This window comes from Physeter macrocephalus, chromosome 8 (assembly GCF_002837175.3).
Source record: "Physeter macrocephalus isolate SW-GA chromosome 8, ASM283717v5, whole genome shotgun sequence".
Taxonomy (NCBI): Eukaryota; Metazoa; Chordata; class Mammalia; order Artiodactyla; family Physeteridae; genus Physeter; species Physeter macrocephalus.
In genome coordinates, this window is record NC_041221.1 from 148,961,007 (window position 1) to 148,983,429 (window position 22,423).

The window sequence follows — 22,423 nt, forward strand, 5'->3', positions numbered from 1 at the left end:
TGGCCAGAAGCAGTTCTTGGGCACATCTGAGAGCCAGGGTAGCAGACAACTCATTCTCTCCTACGATGGAAGCCAATTCTGCAGCCGTTCTAAGTGATGCCACATCCCCCTTTTTGGCCAAAACTTTGGCTGCATCATAAGCTGAAGTGGCTCCTAAATAGCTAAAATACAAAAGAAAACTCAAGCAAAGTGTCATAAACAGATCGCCTACTCCTGCTCCCCAGAGGGTTGAATCATTTCTTTCTGTCCACTTTGCCTTGCGTGCCTTTCTGTGGTCCCAGGTGTGTTATTACCTGTGGCTGTCCCTGTGAAGGCTGAGGCCAGTGCAGCAGAAGCTGAAGAGGCAGCATTATACAGGTTAAGGAAATAAAGGAACTTCAGCAGTTGCTGAGTTGAACCCAAGCAGAGGAGTCATTCCCTCCCATTTCCCATATTTAATGATACAAGACATCCCTAAAGAAAGGAGTGATTTCCAAGTCCATGACTTGGATTTCTTGAAGTTATGGTGACTTACATAAATACCAAGTAGGTAGATCCTGGTGAATCTTATGAAGCTGGCTTTAATACATATACGCTTTTTAATTTGCTAGTTATTTCACCCCCACCTCTAAACTTCTTTCTTCCATCCTTGTCCAGCTCTTTCAGAAGCTCTTCTTTGTTTGGGTGCACTCCTGTTGCCCTCAGACTTACCATTTGGCTGCTAAGGCATAATGGCCATCTTTTTCTAGGATGGCTCCCCAGCTGAGGTACAGGTCTTTCAGGATCGGGTCCTCTGGGCGCAGCCGGGCCTTGGCAATTGCAATAGCCTCCCTAGAGGCAAGAATAGGTAATTAGCCAATCTGAAAGAGGCCCTAGGAGGGGCTGCAAGGTAGGATTAGCCATTCCCTTTGTGTTGTCTGTCTTGTTCCAACTTCCCGTAAAAAAAAACTGTATCTCTGCATTACAGGGCAAGTTAGAACTGTGTGCTGTGCTCAATTCTTCACCTATGTCAGCAGTTCTTAAAGTGTGGTTTGTGGATTCCTGGAGTTCCAAAGGCTCTTTCAGGGGGTTCATGAGGTCAAGACTATTTTCACAATAATGTCAAGAGGTTATTTGCCTTTTCTCAGTGTGTTGACATTTGTACTGATTATGCGAAAGCAATGGTGGGTAAACTGCTGGCATCTGGAGCAAGAATCCAGTTAGTGGCCCTTGTCTTTAAAAAAAAAAGGTAAATTTCCTTGAAAAGGAAAAATGATTAATTTCAGTAAATCTTGCATATCCTGTTAATATTCTGTGTGACAAAATGGGAAGAACATTTTGTGTTCTTTGCTGAATTCCCAAGTACAGTGGTTCTCTCTATGAAGAACTTGTATGAATGAATTGCAAGCTGAACTAGTTGCTTTTTTTTTAGATGGAATCTAATTACTTCTTAAAAGAATGACTAACAAACAAACTATAGTTATTTAGTGTTGAGTATTTGGCAGATGTTTTCTCAAAAATGAACAAAGTAAGCCTGTCATTTCACAGAAAACAACCAACAGTACTGTTGCCAATGATAAAATTTGAGCTTTCAGGTGAAAATTAGTTTTAGGAAACTTGTGCCTGCCACTGTGAGCTTGACGGCTTCCCCAAAGTTAAAGACTTTTCTGATGAAGTAAGGAATGTGATTTTTTTTTTGATATTTTATAGTGAGATGTGTTAACATTTGGAGGATCTGTGTTAACTGACTGAACTACTATTTTCCAAATGACATACAACTTCTGAGTTGCAGCCAACATAAAGTTGTAGCTGGAATAAAAGTGTTTTAGACTAAGGTGATTTAGACACAGCAATATTTAAGAAGTACATAATTTGAGACCTCTACTTCCAGCCATCATGGAGTGACAACTAGGACCAGACGTATCCTCCTGTTGCAAAATTAAAACATTGGAGAAAATAGGTATGAAGCAACTGTTTTCAGCCATTGGACACCAGGCAGCACAGGACTCTCATCCCGGAGAGAAGGAAACAAATGTTGTGAGCCCAATCATGGCCCTGGCTTTCTGCCTAAAACCATTTTCCCAGAAGGAATCCCAGCAGAGCTTCAGCAGTCAGGGCTGAGGGGAGACGAAGCAATTGGAATTTGTGGGGCAGGATAGTAGGAAGGAAGAAGCTGTCCAGAGAAAGAGCTCCACAACGGTGCTTAGGGATCCTGTTGAGTCTCTGGTTTAAACACAAAGCTGTGCATACGGAGGAAAGTCCTTAAGGCTGTACAAAGAATAATCAGGGAATGATAAGCTGAATAATTCCCAGGGCTCACTCAGGGTGTGGAGACATACGAGTTTTGACCACCCAGACGTTTGAGTTCTGATTTGTTGACTTACACAAGGCATTTGGTAAAGACACCAGAAGGCAGGAGGGCAGACTAATTCTAGAGTATGGATTTCTCTGAACTTGCCCTAAGAAAGCTTAAAACAGCCAGGAAAAGATCAAGTTGATCTGCAGGTAACTTTATGGCTTGCCAAAACAGAGTCTGGCATTCTCTAAAGGAAGACAACACACCAAAATAGGATAAAAAGAAAGTCTCACCAAAGCCATCATATGAAATGGCTGAAAATCAGTGGTGGAGAAAGTCCTAAAAACAGAGAAAAAAGACATAGTTCCTGTGTAACAAAGATAAGAATAAATGCAGTAGTCAAGTCAACAATGCAAGCCAAGAAAAATGGAATGATTATCTATGAAGCACAGAATGACAGAACCTTCCAATCTAGAAGTCTACACCCACTGTGAAAGATCCTTTAAAATAGAGGCAAAATTAAAGACTTTTATAGACAAACAAAAGTTGATGGAATACATATGTCACCAGCGGGACCACACTACAAAAAAAATGTTGAAGTTCTTCACGGGAAAGAAGGAATTGACAGCAATTGGAAACTTGGATCTACATAAGAGAATGGAAAGTGCTGGAAATAAATATATGGGCAAATATAAGAAAATGTTTAAAAACTTAAAGGTAATTGTTTAAAGCAAGAATTCTAATATTGTAATGTGGGGTTATAACATGTATATAGTATGTGAAATATATGACAGCAATAGTGGAAGGGACAGGAAGAAAGAAAGAAGTATGATGTATGCAAAAAGTAGTACAATATTATCTGAAGGTAAACTGGTAAGTTAAAAATGCTCATCCTAAACCCTAAAGTAACCATTAAAAAAAATAAAGGATTATAGCTGATGCCAGTACTGGAGATAAAAAAATATTTAATCTGAAAGAAAGCAGGAAAAGAAGAAATGAAATAGCAAGATGGTAGATTTAAATCAGTTGCACTAATATTTACATTAAAACACTCCAATTAAAAGGCAGAGACTATCAGACTGGATAAAAAACAAGACAACTGTATGCTGTCTATAAGAAATATTTTGTTGCTTTTGTTTTCTGTACTTAAATATGTACTGTAGTGGAAGAATAATAACTTGAACAGAAAGGATTCACACCAGTCTCAGAAGAGTGGTTACTGCTAGAGAAGGGATGAGGACAGAATTGGGGAAAGGCAATTCAACTAAGTCTGGAATGTTATACTTCTCACTTCACAGGTGGGGCTTAAAAAAATTCCTCTCTTAGTAATTCATTAAGCTGTTCATTTGTATCGTGCTCTTTTCTTTATTTGTATTATTTTAACAATAAAGAAATTAAAAAAAATATCAGTAGCAAATATTGCTGAAAGTTAACATTTGTTAAGTATAGGTGGTGGGTGCACTGATGTTTAAGCTAGTGAACATACATTTGTGTACATTTGAGATGTTTAATTACAGTAAAGGTTTTATGGTGGTTATCATGAAACAGAACTGTTATGTAGATTAATTTCACATTACATCCAACTGCTGGTTCAACTGTTGGGTCATACAGACCTGTAGAAATGGTTTGACTTGAGCAGCTCCACTGCTTCATACACTTTGTGGATAGAAAGTAGGTGAGAGGCAGCCTTGACATACTGGTCCTGAAAACACAGTTGTTTGGCAAAAGCTTCCACGGCCCATACCCACACGTGGTAACCGGCTTAAAACAAACAAACAAAAAAACCCAGCAGATTTAAGGAAAAAAAGCATGTACATTTGGGTTGCAAATGCTTGTTGTTAGTCACTGCATTAAGCAGAACACTCAGATAGTAATTCAGTTGCTGTTTCATCTGATCATCTGTTTCATCTACCTCTCCCCATCCCTACATTTTGAAATGTAAATTGTTTCTCTGATTATGTAATATATAAAAAATAGTACAAAATTCAAATGTACATGAGTATGGAAGTCAGACAGTGCTTACCCTTGTTGGGGTGCACGTAGACTGACTGAAAGGGAGCATGAGAGAAGCTTCTAGGGTGCTGGTAATGTTAGGTTTCTTGATATGGGTGCTAGTTACAAGGGTGTATTCAGTTAGTGAAATTCAAGTACACTCGTGACCTGTGTACTTCTATCTCTCTCTCTGGCATACTTCAATAAAAAGCTAAAGAATGAGGCATGGCATAAAAAATTTCCTTGTTATCCTGGCACCCTACTATCCAAACTTGTCCAAATTCCTTTCCCTGGAGACAACCGTTATTATTAGTTTCTTTTGAAACCTTTGGCAATAATCTATGAATATATAACCACACATGTATAAGTATCAATGACAGAGTATTAAATAATCTGTTGTGCATCTATACCTTGATTCTTTTCACTTAACTAAATTTTGGAGCTCCATTCTGTATCAGAATGTACAGAGCTGCCTCATTTTTTGGGTATCTATAGGAGTTTCTACTGTATAGATATACAAGATGTAACCAGTTTTATACTGATGGACATAGAGGTTCTTGCGATCTTTTGCTATTACAAATACCACTGCAGTCATAGTCCATATATATCTGCCATTTTGCATGCGTAGGTGCAGTTAAATTCCTACAGTTAGAACTGCTGGGTCAAAGGGATGTGGATTTTAAATTTAATTATTAGACATGGCCAAACTGTCCTTCAAGACAATGTCTATCTTTAGTGGATGTATCCTAGAGATGCTAGGGCTTTTGTTGAAAAGAACATACCGACTGGTGCCATAGCCACAAGATTGTCTGTCAGCTCCCCTCTTTCTGCTGCAGTCTGCAGAACACCTTTTAGATCTCCTTTCCAAAGCATGAGCTGGTGAAATAATTCAGGGTGGCCATTTTCCAAGTGACCTTTTCCTGTTTGGAGGAGAAATATTTGGAAGATGTTTCAGAAACATCTGTCTGCACTGTCTTCTAGAAAAAGAAAGGCAGGCTGAATGACAGGAATAAATTCCTAGAATATGTAGTCACTGGCTGATGGGTAAGTCACTTCCCAGAGTGTTCATAATGGGGACTGAAGCCCATTCAGTCACTTGTCCACCCACCCACCCACTTTCACTTGCACTCAGACACTCAGAATGAACACTGTATGTTTAGGGTCCTGTGACAGATGCGAGTGAGGGTTGTTTGTGAACATGCAAATAGGGAAACTCAAAACCTAGTTAGCTGACATGTAAAACTAACCATTACCGTACCACAGGATGGCAGCCGTAAAAGAGGTATGTATAAAGCGTTAGAGGAGTGTGCAGATGGACAGGATTGTGTTGATTGGACTAGTCTCACCTTCAACCTCAATCATTCTGTACAGGGTAGCCCTGTCTGTGAAAAGCCCCAGGTGAAACCTTTCCTCAAGATCAGCAGACACATCGTCCTTTGGCTCTGCTAATTCAAAAAGACAAAAATTCAGATGAAGTCATTTAATAGGTTACTGTTTTCTGTCCAGTTACTTCCGCATGTATGTAACACCCATTTCAGATGCTGAGAAAAAGAGTCCTGTGCCCTTGTTTACCCTAACAGAGACCCCTGCTGGTTACAAAGATAGCAAAATATGAAAATACTTTCTGAGGTTTTGTTTGTCAGGTTTGTTAGGCTCAGGTTTTATACTGTTTGAATTTCATTTTATCATGTGCATCCCTTTTCAACACATAAAATTCAGAATTAAAAAGAAAAAAGTTGCTCAAATGTCAAAATAACACACATTAGGTGAGGGGTTTGAAAAACTGAAACCAAAAAACCTTCTATAAACAAAAACTTCCATCAAAAATTTTTAAAGGAACTGCCGTATTAAGGGTTATTTCCAATGAGCAAATGACTTTTTTTCCTACATGTACATGCTGCTGCTTACTGGGGAAAAACAGTTGATGGAATTGATTCACGCTGAGATATTTAAGCCATCATACCAATTCCAGCACCCATATGGCTGGCAACAACTTGATTTCTAATAGTAAAGCAAAGCATTATGTCTCCAAGGCACTGAAGAGTGCTGACAGTGGTCAGAGTGCAGACAGAACCTGGCAGCAGGGTGTGGGGGAGGGATAATGCAGAAATACAACAATTTTGGACATTTGTTGGCTCATTCATATAACATATAAACAAGCACTTCTTATGTGTCAGTTCCCAGAAGACTACGGATGGGCCAAGGAAGTGTATTTCTGTACCTCTGGAGTGTTTTGCAGTGGCTAATACCAAACAGTCCTGATGAAGCTCCTCTTTGGATCTGTGGTCCAGACTTGTACTCAGTGGAAGCGTGGAACGAGCTTTTCGCTTCTTGATTAAGGCTTCTGAAATGTAATAAAAGTATAGACTGTCTGAAGAAGAGCTGATCAAAAACACAAAACTGAATGTATGCCCATTGTGTATGTAACCTACTGGAGGGATACTGCTGGGCAGAGAAAGTTCCCACTCTTATAAGGAAGCTTTCAAATTAAATTAGCTGGGGGCAATGTTCACAACACACACAAACGTGTCCCTGTGAACACTTGTGAAGCAACATCAACAACCGCAAAATGACAGTTCCTCAAGTACTAAAAAAAATGACCCCAAATCGAAACAATCAAAACACAAATATTAAAAATCTAAAACAGGGCTTCCCTGGTGGCGCAGTGGTTGAGAGTCCGCCTGCCGATGCAGGGCACACGGGTTCGTGCCCAGGTCCGGGAAGATCCCACATGCCGCGGAGCGGCTGGGCCCGTGAGCCATGGCCGATGAGCCTGCGCGTCCGGAGCCTGTGCTCCGCAACGGGAGAGGCCACAACAGTGAGAGGCCCGCGTACCAAAAAAAAATAAAAATAAAAAAATCTAAAACAAAACGAAAAACTGAAAACTTTTGATTTTTCAGTTGCATGTAATATTTGAGGATACTTTAACAAAATATTTAATTTATTTGTTTGTAATAGCCAAATAAATTTGTTTTTTATTCTTTTGTTAAAAAATTTTTGGCTGCATTGGGTCTTCATTGCTGCACACAGGCTTTCTCTAGTTGTGGTGAGAGGGGGCTACTCTTTGTTGCGGTGTGCGGGCTTCTCATTGCGGCAGCTTCTCTTGTTGCAGAGCACGGGCTCTAGGAGCGCAGGCTTCAGTAGTTACAGCACGCGGGCTCTAGAGTGCAGGCTCAGGTAGTTGCGGCGCACAGACTTAGTTGCTCCGCAGCATATGGGATCTTCCTGGACCAGGGATTGAACCCATGTCCCCTGCATTGGCAGGCAGATTCTTAATCACTGCACCACTAGGTAAATCCCCCCAAATATTTTAATTATTAAATACCAACCTGGCTTTTCTTTAGGTGCCTCCTTTTTCAGTAAAGTGACTTTGTTATTAATGGTGACTTTTGACTTTTCAAAACCTAAGGATGCTGGAGTGCAGATAACTGGTTCTTTAGAAACTACATCATGGGGAAAAAGAAAAAAATTTGGATAAGAACAATGTAGAATCTAGTTCTTTTTAAAAATTAAGAGTATACCAGTCTTAATGGTGTGATTTTATCTACTACCCCAAATATAGGATGAAATATTTCAGATAGGAAGCATGGGTAGTCTTCCTTTCCCCATCTCACAAACTGCCTTCCAGGAATCTGTAGGTTTATTACTTAGAACTCTTGACTAATTGATCTAAGGAAAAGTTATAAAGGTTCTAGCCTCTGCAGCTTTATACCATAGGTCTAGGAGTTCCCAAACTTGGCTTGGGTGATAAAGTACTAATTGCATATTTAATTACACAAACAAGGAACAACTTTACCAATAGAAATTTAAAGTGTATGGGATACAGAGTCACAATCCTGAGTGTACACACCATGAACTCAAAAAGACCCACAAAAAACAAAAAACCCAAACTAAGTTGTTGATCTACAGGGGTAAAAGAACATTTTATGATAAAGAAGCATTCTGATGAATCTAAAAAATAAATCCATTAAAGTTTTTAGATCTTTATTTACCCAAACTGTGGGTCCCAGTGGCCATCCCTTGGGATGGAGAGGGTCGGGGAGGACTCTGTACCATATATTTTGGCCATTTTAAATTCTGTCACATCAAAATATCCTGCTGTAGAATTAAACATGAGTCAGTCCTATTTATATTGTATGCCTGCAAGTTCCCAGAGTGGTGATAGTTTCTAGGTCAGATATTTGTAAGGGACAATGGTTTCTTTCAGTAAACATGGCCGATGACATCATATTGTTAAAACTTTCCCTATGTAAGTTTCTATGTATACATTGCCCTAGTTTCACTTTGTCCCACAGTCTTACCCTGCTCACATTGATAAGTTTTCTCTATAGAACTTCACTATTTCCATCCCAATCATCCATTAGATCCCCTTAACACTTCAAAGGTAGACCTGGCTTAGTTTCCTGGTCATGACTACTAAGTCCTAGAGAGTTAGTGAAACACAGGATTTGGCCACATACCTGCCGAGGTGACACCACAGGGTAGCTCTGGCTCCCGGGCTTCCTCCTCAGTCTCCTGGTCTGACACTCCATTCTCAACAGGGCCCGAGCTCTCCTTTACACTCTCTTCTTCATTCCCATTACACAATTCCTGCTTTACAGCCACTCTCAAGATGGGCTTTTTCTTCTTTTTGGGCTTTGGCTTAGGTTGAGAGAGCCTTTTTTTCTCTAATTCAATACTTTTCTTGCCTATAGAAATCACAATTCAGAAAAAGATAAAGTATATATTCTTGGTTAAAAGCACTCTAGGAGATAATCTCCAAAACCTTATTACTCTTCTTTTTGATAACATTCTTACCCTTTCCCTTCCTTCCCAGTGAATTCTTAGTTATATTATCAAAATGTTAACCAAACCAAACCCTTTTGGGATTTCATTAAATCATAAACACAATGCCCATTTACCCCTGAATACTTGAGTGTGTATCCTACAAACAAGGATATTCTCCTACATCATCAGAGCACAACCATTAAAATCAGGAAATTAACGATGATACATTACTTCTGTCTACTCTCATCTCACTTAAGTTCTGCCAGTTGTACCAAGAATGTCCATTATAGCAAAAGGAATCAATCCAGGACTACATGTTGCACTGGCTTGTTATGTCTCTACTTTCTTTCAGCCTGAACAGGCTCAGATTTTATTTTGACTTTCATGACTGGAAACTCATGAAGATTACAGGATAGTTATTTTGTCAGATTTCCTTCAAATTGGGTCTGCCTTATGTTTTTCATTAGATTTAGGTTATGCATTTCATTGCCCCAAGCAATCGCTGATTTGCTGTCACTGTAGTTTAGTTTTGTCTGTTTTAGAAATTCATATGACTTATAACTACATTTCTTTTCTTTTTTTTTTTAAAATTTATTTATTTTTGGCTGCATTGGGTCTTTGCTGCTGTGTGCAGGCTTTCTCTAGTTGCGGCGAGCGGGCTACTCTTTGTTGCGGTGCACGGGCTCTTCGTTGCAGTGGCTTCTCTTGTTGCGGAGCACGGGCTCTAGGTGCGCGGGGTTCAGTAGTTGTGGCATGTGGGCTCAGAAGTTGTGGCTCGCAGACTCTAGAGCACAGGCTCAGTAGCTGTGGCATATGGGCTTAGATGCTCTGTGGCATGTGGGATCTTCCCGGACCAGGGCTCGAACCCGTGGCCCCTGCATTGGCAGGCGGATTCTTAACCACTGCACTGCCAGGGAAGCCCTATAACTACATTTCATACTCTGTATTAGCTATACAGTATTTAGTCTTTGTGCCCAGCTTCTTTTGCTAGGCATAATCCTTTTTGAGATGCATCCATTGTGTTGTGTTTAAAAGTAGTTACTTGTTTTTTATTGCTGAGTAGAATTCCACTACAGGATATACCACAGTTTATTTACCAGCTGATGTACATTTGGGTTGTTGTTTCTGGTTTGTGGCAATTATAGATAAAGCTATAAGCATTCTTTTATAGGTCTTTATATGGATGTATCATTTCATGTCTTCGGGTATATTTCCAGTTGTTTATATACTCTGTCTAGTTTTCTAGCTATTTCTGGTGAGTGGGCAAATCTGGTACCAGTTATTCTTTTATAGCCAGAAATGGAATTCTGTTAATTATTTCAAGTTCAGATTGTCCCAGATTTGGGTAGCCAGCCCCTTCAAGCTGGCTTCTTTGTCCTTTTGATGATCTCTACTCTTTGAGCACTTCCTTCCTTTGTGGCATATGATGTTGCAGGCTCATCTTGTATTTTTCCTGTCCTAACCTGGAATTAGCCGTTTCTCCAGAAGCCCTGGTCGGTCCCTTTTAATGGAGAATGATATTTAGAAAACAAGATCTGGGGCTTCCCTGGTGGCACAGTGGTTGAGAGTCCGCCTGCCGATGCAGGGGACATGGGTTCGTGCCCCGGTCCGGGAAGATCCCACATGCCGCGGAGCGGCTGGGCCCGTGAGCCACGGCCGCTGAGCCTGCGCATCCGGAGCACGGGAGAGGCCACAGCAGTGAGAGCCCCGCGTATGGCAAAAACAAAACAAAACAAAACAAACAAACAAAAAAAGAAAACAAGATCTGGGTGCTAGGTATACTTGTTACTATTTGGGTGTTGTCCTCAGGTCCCCCATGGCTGCTATCCTTGCTTGGGCTTCCAACCCTACCATCCTGTTGCTGCCACCCTGCACGAATGTCTTCCTTGCTTGACTCCAGTCCACTCATTTACTGAGGAAAAGAGAAAGGGAATTAGGCAAGCCTTTATGGGCTCCCGGTTTTGACTGACCTTGAGGAGGTCGGGAATGTTCTTGCATGGAAGTGAGCCATTTGTATACACAGAAGTCATCTGCCCCTGAGTAGATGCAGTCTGGATCCAGCGGGGACCATGCGATGCAAAGCAGTCGACCTCGATGTCCTCGGAAATTGCATAGAGGCTCTTCCTGGAGAGTATCCCATACCTAAAACCAAAAGTCACACAAGAGAATAATTTCTGGTTATTCTATTGTTTTTTGGGGGTATACATTTTTGAAAAAAATCTTAAAAATCTGTGTACTCTTATTTCCTCTTGTGATTTGTACTTTTAGGAGTTCAGTTTCAAGAAGTGCTATTTCCTGTGGGAGGTTTATGTATTCTGGGGTATAGAGGCATTCCCATGTGGATGATTTTGAGTAAGCTTTAATGGTGCCCTATGGATTTCACTGTCCTGAACCAGTATTGTATGTTATTTTTGGGCTGGGGATTCAGATACCATGAAGAGAATTCTGATTCAGAGCCCACACCTGCACTTGTGATGGATGCTTAGGGTTCTAACTTCTCACAGGTGATTCTTCTGTCTGTGGGCAAATGATCAATTTCCTTGCTGTTTCTTGAGTTACTCCAGTCTGCACTGCGCAAAGGGTAGCCCGTCTTGGCTCTCGGCTCTGTGCAGATAGCTCATTTACCACTCAATACTGAGACAGACATCCATCACAGATGATAGATCCTAAGGTCTCTTCTGGTTCTGGTATCCGAAACTCACCCCATACCTCTGGTTTGGCATCTCATCTTTATTTTTGAGAACTTGGAGGTCTGAGTTACCAATTTATTATTAGAAATATTTTTTCATTATTTGCAGTCACCATTCTGTGATAGAACAGGATGGGAGGAGTACTTTTCACATCAACTTTAGTCCATTAAACTGACAGCAGGTCAGAATGAAATCTTTAAAAACATCAGAATTTAGCTAGTTCCTATTAATATTTCCCCTTTCATCTAAGTAAAAAACACCCCAAACTTAGCCTGCCAAGGGCCCAGATATGTTTAATGAACTAAAATGCGCTCTAGAGCTCAGAAAAATCCCTTTCTATAGAAGATAATGGTTAGGGAAGGAGTCTGTACAAAACTGGGGGAAAAGAGGGAAGAGTTTAAGTTAGAGTACATAGTGAAGAACCCACTGAATCAAGGACGCAATAGTACCTGAGCTGTACCATCATAGGAAGCAGATATCAGCCTTCCGTCATGATGTGGACTCCATGCCAGACTGGTAATCTTGGCTGTGTGCCCTGAGAGGGTCCGGTAGGGCTCTGTAATGGTCACTGGAGATTCAGGATTGCTCTCTATAAGACAAGGGGATGATGTCATTTCTACCAGCAACAACAACAGAAAGACATAAAGGAGGGTATTAACATGGCAAGAGTCAAGATTTTGCCACGTGCTTTCTGTGTGATTTTCAATATTGTTTCTACGTGGGCAGTGTTGTTTAGTAGTTAGGTGTGTAGGCATATCCACAGTGCCTGGCACATGCGCTTACTGCAGGAAGTGTTAGCTATCATTCTTTCTTTCTAAAAGCCATCAAAATGAAAGTAATACATTTTGGTTGTGATACCAAGAACATATCACGTATATGGCACTCTAGCTAAAAATGTGAACTGAATCTAGTCATGAGAAAATAGGAGACCAAACCAAATTGAGGGGACATCTACAAAATAACAGGCTGGCATTCTTCCAAAAAAATCAAGATGAGGGACTTCCCTGGTGGTCCTGTGGTTAAGACTCCACACTTCCAATGCAGGGGGCATGGGTTCGATCCCTGGTTGGGGAACAAGGATCCCACAGGCCGCATGGTGTGGCAAAAAAAAAAAAAAAAAGGCTGAGAGACTGTTCTAGATATAAAGGACAATACTGGATCAATTGACAACACTAGAATAAACATGGCAGATCAAACTATTGTATTAAATTAACTGAAGTTTATAATGGAATTACGGTTACGTAAGGGAATAGCCTTATTCTTACAAAATACACAAATATTAAGGGATATGGGGCATGACACATGCAACACAGTCTGGAAAAATACATACATACACACACACACACAGAACAAAGCAAGTATGACAAAATATAAGTTGTTGAATCTGTGGAAGGGTATATGGGAGTCCTTTGTACTATTCTTGCAACTTTCTTCTAAGTCTCAATTATTTAAATATAAGAAGGTAAAAATAAAATGAAATGGATTCTGGCCATTTTTTTCCTTTTTCTATTATTCAGTAGATATGAAATAAAAAAAAACAAACTAGGGTGACAGTATTACAGTAGAAAAAGATATGCACTGCTCTTTAAACATTTTTTTTTTTTTTTGCGGTACGCGGGCCTCTCACTGTTTTGGCCTCTCCCGTTGCGGAGCACAGGCTCCGGACGTGCAGGCTCAGCGGCCGTGGCTCACGGGCCCAGCCGCTCCGCGGCATGTGGGATCTTCCCGGACCGGGGCACAAACCCGTGTCCCCTGCGTTGGCAGGCGGACTCTCAACCACTGCGCCACCAGGGAAGCCCTGCACTGCTCTTAAGAATTAAATGAATGCTCTTCAATAAGTGATGCTGAGAAAACTGGACAGCTACCTGTAAAAGAATGAAATTACAACATTTTCTCACACCGTATACAAAAATAAACTCAAAATGGATTAAAGACCTAAATGTGAGACCTGAAACCTTAGAACTCCTAGAAGAGAACTCTTCGACATAAATCATAGCAGTATTTTTTTTGGATCAGTCTCCTAAGGCAAAAGGAACAAAAGGAAAAGTAAACAAATGGAACCTAATTAAACTTAAAAGCTTTTGCACAGCAAAGGAAACCATCGACAAAACGAAAAGACAACCTACTGAATGGGAGAAAATATTTGCAAATGACTGATAAGGGATTATTTCCAAAATGCCTAAACAGCTCATAGAACTCAGTGTCAAAAAAACAAACAACCCAATTAAAAAATGGACAGAACACCTGAATAGACATTTTTCCAAAGAAGATATGGCCAACACACACATGAAAAGACGCTCAGCTTCGCTAATCATCAGATAAATGCAAATCAAAACCACAATCATATCATCTCACACCTGTCAGAATGGCTATTATCAAAAAGGACACAAATAGGGACTTTCCTGGTGGCACAGTGGTTAAGAATCCGCCTGCCAATGCAGGGGACGTGGGTTCGAGCCCTGGTCCGGGAAGATCCCACATGCCGCAGAGTGACTAAGGCTGTGTGCCACAACTACTGAGCCTGTGCTCTAGAGCCCGCGAGCCACAACTACTGAGCCCGTGTGCCACAACTACTGAAGCACGCACACCTAGAGCCTGTGCTGTGCAACAGAGAAGCTACTGCAATAAGAAGCCCATGCACCGCAATGAAGAGTAGCCCCTGCTTGCTGCAACTAGAGAAAGCCCGCGTGCAGCAACGAAGACCCAACGCAGCCAAAAAAAAAAACAAAAAACACAAAACAAAACACAAACACAAATAACAAATGTTGGTGACAATGTGGAGAAAGGAGAACTCTAGTACATTATTGGTGGGAATGTAACTGGTGCAGCCACTATGGAAAACAGTATGGAGGTGCCTCAAAAAACTAAAAATAGAAGTACCATATGACCCAGCAATTCCACTCCTGGGCATATATCCGAAAAATATGAAAACACTAATTCTAAAAGATACATGTACTCCAATGTTCATAGCAACGTTATTTACAACTGCCAAGATATGGAAGCAACCTAAATGTTCATCAACAGATGAATGGATAAAGATGTGGTATATGTGTACAATGGAATATTACTCAGTCATAAGAAAGAAGGAAGTTCTGCTGTTTGCAACAAAAGAGACCTAGAGGGTATTATGCTAAGTGAAATAAGTCAGACTGAGAAAGACAAATACTGTTATGTTTTCACTTATATGTGGAATCTAAAAAATAAAATGAATAAATAGAAACAGACTCACAGATATAGACAGCAAACTAGTGGTTATCAGTGGGGAGAGGGCAGAGGGGAGGGGCAAGATGGGAGTGTGGGATTAAGAGGTACAAACTTGTATATAAAATAAACAAGCAATAAGGATATATTGTATAGCACAGGGAAATATAGCCATTATTGTATAATAACTTTAAATGGATATAATCTATAAAAATACTGAATCGCTATGTTGTCTACCTAAAACTAATATGATATTGTAAATCAACTATACTTCAGTTTAAAAAATTAAGTTTATGTCCTTTGCCAAAGTAGATATTTAATTTGGAATCAGAGGACTAGGATAAGCTTTCTAACACATCATGCTTATTAGTTACAAACTGTCTACTATTTATTATTAGAAAAATCTATGTACAGTTTATTAGTTTTCCTATATTCCTTTTAATTTGAGAGAGTCACTGCTGGAATAAATTTTTTTTTGTTATTACAAATAAAGATTCTCAGGAAATCACTGGAAATTAGTTCTAGAGAAATTTAAAATGTCAACTTGAAATTTTCACTGTGGTTGACAGTACATACTCTCCAGCACTTTGGAAACAGATTAGTGTCACATTATAATTTCTTTATATTAGAAAAAAAAGTAATTACATCTCCTTCACATTAAAAGAACAGGCGCCTCTGACCACTTATTATGGTTCTTCTGGGTGCTGAAGAAATTCAGAGAAGTTTAAGATTCATTAAGGAATAAATACATCATATGAAAATATGAAAAAGATCAACGTGCCAGGCAGGGACTAGTAGTTACTAGAACACGTGCAGACTCTGCAATTAGACAATTTGGGTTTGAATCTAGGCTCTATCATATACTAGCTGTGGGAATTATGGAAGTGAGCTAACCTCTCTGAGCCTCAATTTAATCAGGAAAATGAAGATAACAAAACCTACCTCCCAGGACTGTGAGAATTAGATGCAGTCACACATGGAAACACTGAGGGAAGGGGATATAAACTGGCAAAATCTTTTTCGAGAGCGACAATTTCACACAAGATGCAAAGTCATATCCCTACCCCTGGCCTGGAATAACTATAGCAATAACTATAGTTTAGAAAATCTGGAGAAAACATGCAGCAAACTAATAACACTGGTTTTTACTGAGGGATGGGATTAGGGAATTTTGTCATGTTTGAAACTTTTGTTGTATTTTAAATAAGGTGAATATACTACTTTTGAAAGCAGAAAAATAATAAAAGTAGTATTTACTTTAATACCAAAAAGAAAGGAAAAAGGCACAGAAATTGGAACAAGAAGTAGCGGAACACATATACCACCCCCAATATGGAAAGAAACCAAAGTTACCTATGACGGTCTGCAGGTTGTGCACATAAATGACTGCATTGTTGGACCCAGAGGCCATCAGATAGCTCAGCTCTGGCTGGCTGCCATACTCATGATGCCAGCTAATAGTATTCACAAGCTTGTGATGCTGCTGGATGGTGCAGATCAGTTTCAAGTTAGGAACCCTGAATATTTCTATTGATCTGGAATAAGAAACATACCAAGACAGAAAGATGGATGCTCAAATTACAGTCCAATGCAAACAGGTATCTCCCTCATTCCATCAGTCAAAGAAAGGTGAAATGGAATAGGATAACCCTATATAAACTGCAGAGGTTACTCTCTCGCAAAGAACCAGATACAAAAAGTAGTTCTTTCAAACAGTTTTCACAAATCTCAACAATCTCTGGAAAGTTGTGTTTATCAGGCTCTTATAATAAATGGGGCAAGGGAGAAGCTAAAAGAAGAATTAATAAACAAATGGCTGAAATAGGACTATGTTACTATGATCAACATTGGAAAGGGAAAAAAAACCCTAAAAAAAGCAAAAACAAAAACAAAAAGATGTTGGAAAGGGCATGGTGAGGCCTAAACAGCATTTCTGCATAGGTTTACTTTAAAAAAAAATGAAGGCAGATTTAGGCAGTTTAATTCTGGAGATGAGGATTCTGTGAAGCACACAACAGCCAAAACACAGAGTAGGCAAACATTTTCTTTGGGCTGAAAATATTTAACTTATTTTGCAGTTCTCAAAGATGCAGAGAGCTGAGTCATTTAAGGATATCAAGGATAAGTCAGAATATCAAATACAACTAGGTTTTCCCAACTAACATTACAGATGGCATTAGCTTGTGATCAAATATATGTGCAATTACAAAGTTTTTTTTTTTTAAAGAAACAAACACATACCCATCTTCATTGCCAAGAGCCATGATTTTGCCATCTGCTTTCCAGCTGATCTCTGTGTGTACAGGCAATTTGTACTAGAAAGCAAAACAAACCAATCTTGACTGAAAACATTGTTTTTCTTACAAATCAGTGATGACAGTGTGGGAAAAAAAAGAAAATCCCTAGTTTAAAAATGTTCTAATTGTACAACTGCCATTCTTATAAATAATCTACATAATTCTCCAAAGAGTTACTAAGAGCAAGTATTTGAAATCCGATTTCCTAAATGGGATAAAAAAAAGAGGCCAGTAAATACGAAATGTCTGCAGTGTCTAACCTTGTGAAATAAACTTAATTAAAATGATTTTTATCCCGCAATAAGACATGAAACAAATCCATTGGCTTTGATAACATGGGGGTCATCGCCTTTTTAATAGAAGTCATACACACTACCCTTTTTTCTTCCTATCTCTTCTGTTTCTTTTCCAGAATCTTTTTTTTTTTTCCCTAACTTTTTTTGGTGTTCCCCAAAGCTGCCTGGGCCCTCTTCTTTTCTTACTTGTCTCTTTAGATCACCTCATACATACCCGCAGCTTCTTTAGCTACCATTCATGTGAAGGGACTCCAAATTTCTATTTCCAGCCCAAACTCCTTATATGAGCCTCTGATCCATACATTTAACTGTCACAAAACTAAAAGTTTGTTAAGAATAGGCATTTTGTCTCTTTTATTCATTGTTGAATGTTAATGTTCAGATAACATTTAAGACATGAAGGAATACAGTCAACAAAAATAATTCAATTTATGATTAAATGTTATTTTTATGCTAGCCATACAAAATAATGAGCAACAGTAAAAAATGCTCATTTGAAAGAGTAAGGAAATCTCAACATTTATGGTTTCATTTAAAAAGACAGTTCTGGCATACAGATACATTGATAGGATGGTAAAGAAAATGTGGCTAAATGTGGATATCTCAGTCAACGATATAAGGAAATTATTTTTGCAACTTTTGTATAAATCTGTAATTATTTCACTAAAAAAATTAAAAACAAAGTGACAATTCTGTCTTGAGCAAAATACCTTATAGCCACACTTGAATACCATATTAAAAATTATTTTTACAAACACCTCACTCTGGAGAAAGTGGCTGGCGTGAAAAGTCTGCTTTATATTCAAGATCGGAAAGTTTATAATAAATCACCATTGCAATTGAGAGAAGCTTGAAATCTGCCTGAGCATAATGGATACCTCTTATAAAGGCATTTATCATGCAAGATGAGAAGCCAAGAAGGTGGAGAGATCATGAGAAGACTTTAGACCACAAGAACTCACTTTGATTGAATTGGTGTCCCTGATGAGTTTGTTGATGTCAAAGGCCTCTCCACTAAGCTTCCAGGGCTTGTGTTGTAAGACAATCCCTTCCCCTCCACAGCTGTATAAAGTGAGGGAAGGTCTGTCCCCTTCTCCTCCTATATGAGATAAGAAAAGAAAGCTTATCAGTTTTGTACTTCACCAGCTTAACTATTTGTTGCTATAGTATGACCATATCATACTATGAGATGTTTTAAAAGAATTACATTAATTTATTGGAATAAAGTCACTGTTCTTTGCATCTGAACACAGTTGTTGGGGGCAGAAGTAAACAGGGTGTATTAATTCTACATTAATATTTATAATACAACGTATTTGCTTTAAACATTGTTCTGCCACTCAAAATAGTAGGGGTGCCAAAGCTGGGATCAGAAAACATGTTTTCAAAGTTTTGGGGTATTTACCTTCTCTTACCGAAACAAGTACTCTTGGGCATTTAAATATATTGAGCTGCAGGACTTGCTATGACTAACTGTAAGAAGCTGTACTCAAAGCAGTGATTTCTTTGGTGTTGCAGCAATCATCCTGTTGATTTTTAAGAAGCAAAGTGGTTCTGGTGGGTTTCTTTAAGGGCAAGTTTTATTTTCACCACTGCTAGAACTGTGCTTGGCACAAATCAAGGATCAACATTTGCTGAATGAATGAATGAACGAACTACCACGGCAATGCTGCTTGAGTTCTGATGATTTACACTGTAAACGTTTACATTATTATGGAAATTTACAGATGTTCCATTATATATGGTGAAGAAAAGATTACCAAAGACTTTTGCTGAACACACTCATTTTTAAAACTCTGCAAGACCTTCCACTGCAGGCATAAGAAAGAGAAAGATAAGGCTGAGGGGTTAGAAAAGGAAAAGGGTCAGAATACAGTCAAAGGCAACAAGAGATCATTTGAGAAATTCTAAGTTTGCTTTAACTGTAGGTGAAAACAGATGATCATTAACATTATAATTTTTTTAAAAAAAATTTTGTTTTTTTAATAAATTGCATATCTTACTTTATTTATTTATTTTTTTGGCCACACAGCATGGCCTGTGGTATCTTAGTTTTTGGACCAGGGATTGAACCTGGGCCCTTGGCAGTAAGAGCACGGAGTCCTAACCACTGGACCGCCAGGGAATTCCCAACATTATAATTCTGATAAAATTAAAAGGTGATAGCAAATTTTAGTGAAAATCATTAGACTAGGTATCAGGACCCAGCATGAGATAACTATATTCACAATGAAAAAATTCAGCTCAAAGAGACCAAATATGCTTTAGTTTGGAGTTTGGAGAGGCTTATTCTGGGTGAATGCTTTCTAATTTATCACCTGTTACAACTGCCCTCATGGACCCCTGGGGACATAGCAGCTTGCTTAAGTAATCACTGCACTAGAATATTTATGACTCTTTCCAGGTTGCATATCCTAGGATTAAGTTGAAAGAAAGAGAATACTCTCCCGTTTGTTACAGAATGACTCACACTTACCGAGTGCCATGGAGGGTACTGGTGGCCCCCAGGCTAAGGAGTATACAGTCTTCTTGTGATATGTGCTAGAAATCTGTGGAGGTCTCGGGGGGAGAGGGATTACAAACAGAAAGACTTAAAACAAAAAGATATAGTGGAAAACAGACCATCTTTTTCAAAAAGTTGCCTGTTATATAAACTTAGTTGCTGATATTAAAGAAAAATAATTTCACAGTACCCTTCTCCAAATAACTGACTGTAAACAAGCAAACACTTAAATAATATACCATGTAATGATAGCTACTAACAAAATAATTAAGTCCCGAACATACTTCACCCAGTAAAAAAATTTTTTTAACCTCCCCAAATGGCCAGCTTGGGATCATTTTCCCCATCTCTGTCAAATATTCTAATATTACTGTAGTTACATACCAGTGTAAAGGCTCTCACAACTAGAGAAAAACAGGACAAGACAGAAAATGCAAACTGTTAAGCCCAGAACTAAGGTTACTGCTAAGGATATATTATCACTATGCAAATGTATCCACCTTATATTCAAGTAAAAGACTGGAAGTCATTTTTGGCTTACCCTGTCATTAACATCACATTCTTAAACTAAGACAAGATTTTATTTCATTTTATTTTTTTGGCCGTGCCTTGCGGCTTTTGGGATCTTGGTTCCCAACCAGGGATTGAACCCGTGCCCCCTGCGGTGGAAGCTCGGAGTCCTAACCACTGGACCGCCAGGGAATTCCCAAGATTTTAGAGTAGATAGATTATAAAGTTTTTTTTCCTGGATTAATATTTTTATTCTTCACAAACATTCATTTCTTCCATCTTTTCTACCTAATAATGCACTTATTTATTTAATTAAAAATTTAAAATTTGTTTTAGTTTTTAAAGGTTACTTTCCATTTAATTATTACAAAATACAGGCTCTATTCCCCATGTTGTATAGTACATCCTTGAGCCTCTCTTATACCCAATAGTTTGTACCTCCCACTCCCCCACCCCTATAGTCCACCCCACCCCAACCACTAGTTTATTCTCCGTATCTGTGAGTCTGCTTCTTTTTTGTTATATTCACTAGTTTGTTGTATTTTTTAGATTCCACATGTAAGTGATAGCATACAGTATTTGTCTTTCTCTGTCTGACTTATTTCACTTCACATAATGCCCTCCACATCCATCCACGTTGCTTCAAATGGCAAAATTTCATTATTTTTTATGGCTGAGTAGTTATTCCATTGTGTGTGTGTGTGTGTGTGTGTGTGTGTATGTGTATACACAACTTTTTTGTCCTTTCATCTGTTGATAGACACTTAGGTTGCTTCCATATCTAGGCAGTTGTAAATAATGCTGCTGTGAACACTGGGGTGCATGTATCTTTTTGAATTAGTGTTTTTGGTTTTTTTGGATATATACCCAGGAGTGGAATTGCTGGATCATATGGTAGTTCTTTTTGAGTTTTTGATTTTTTTTTTTTTTTTTTAAAGAAATGTTGCTCTTCAGGGTATTTCTGAAGGTCACTGTGGTGATTAATGATATGTGATGTGTCAGGACAGGGCAGTGCGGTTATTACCTTTAACATATACTGTATTCTTTGTATGATTTTAGAATTCCAGGATTCTAGAACCTATGACTGAACTAACTTAGCTCTTGACTTCTTTATCTCCATGTATCTGACACATTTATCATTATCACTCTAGACAATGAACCAATTCTTCTTTGGCTGAAAGAAGTAGAATAAGCATTTCTGGCTGAATACTAACAATGTATCTACAGCAACATCCTTCCTCCTACTGCATACCTTTGCTGGTATCAGTTTGGATATTCAGCTTATAATAACCAAATGATAGTAATTTACCAGAATTAGTCAGCAGTTTTGTGATGACACAAACCTATTTAAATTGATATATAGTTTTATTTTATTAAATACTTCTTTGAAATAGTGTAGCCTTTTAAAAAAAAAGTTAGAAATGAAGAAAAATAGTTAACGCGTATTCAGTTATACATAAGTACCTAAAAAACTGGCATATAAAAAGGTTAGCTTCACAGTATAGTGAATGATTCTCACTTAGATACAAATGATCTTTAGGCAAACTTTTTCTGTAAAGGGCCAGATAGTCAGTGCTTCAGGCTTTGTGAAACATGCAATTTCTGTCACACCTTGTCCACTCTGCTGTGGTAGCATGAAAGCAGCCTCAGACAGAGGTAAAAAAAAAATGAGTGTGGGGCTTCCCAGGTGGTGCAGTGGTTAAGAATCCTCCTGCCAAGGCAGGGGACACGGGTTTGAGCCCTGGTCCAGGAAGATCCTACAAGCCACGGAGCTACTAAGCCCGTGCGCCACAACTACTGAGCCTGCACTCTAGAGCCCGCGAGCCACAACTGCTGAGTCCGTGTGCCACAACTACTGAAGCCTGTGTGCCTAGGGCCCGTGCTCCGCAACAAGAGAAGCCACCGCAATGAGA

At 39.0% G+C, this 22,423-nt stretch overlaps 1 protein-coding gene across 1 annotated transcript in view; it reads right to left on the minus strand.

The window, feature by feature from the left end:
• The window catches only part of GEMIN5 (gem nuclear organelle associated protein 5), a 54,722-nt gene that overhangs the window by 20,246 nt on the left and 12,053 nt on the right, over positions 1–22,423 (minus strand). The window contains exons 10-23 of the mRNA XM_028493459.2: positions 19,974–20,056; positions 18,460–18,596; positions 17,146–17,219; positions 16,258–16,439; positions 12,153–12,292; positions 10,984–11,155; positions 8,707–8,934; positions 7,576–7,689; positions 6,468–6,590; positions 5,593–5,691; positions 5,029–5,166; positions 3,868–4,015; positions 691–810; positions 5–161 (exon numbers count right to left, since the gene is read on the minus strand). Of these exons, the coding sequence (XP_028349260.1) occupies positions 5–161; positions 691–810; positions 3,868–4,015; positions 5,029–5,166; positions 5,593–5,691; positions 6,468–6,590; positions 7,576–7,689; positions 8,707–8,934; positions 10,984–11,155; positions 12,153–12,292; positions 16,258–16,439; positions 17,146–17,219; positions 18,460–18,596; positions 19,974–20,056 (1,915 nt within the window). The remainder of the gene's footprint in view (positions 1–4; positions 162–690; positions 811–3,867; positions 4,016–5,028; positions 5,167–5,592; positions 5,692–6,467; positions 6,591–7,575; positions 7,690–8,706; positions 8,935–10,983; positions 11,156–12,152; positions 12,293–16,257; positions 16,440–17,145; positions 17,220–18,459; positions 18,597–19,973; positions 20,057–22,423) is intronic.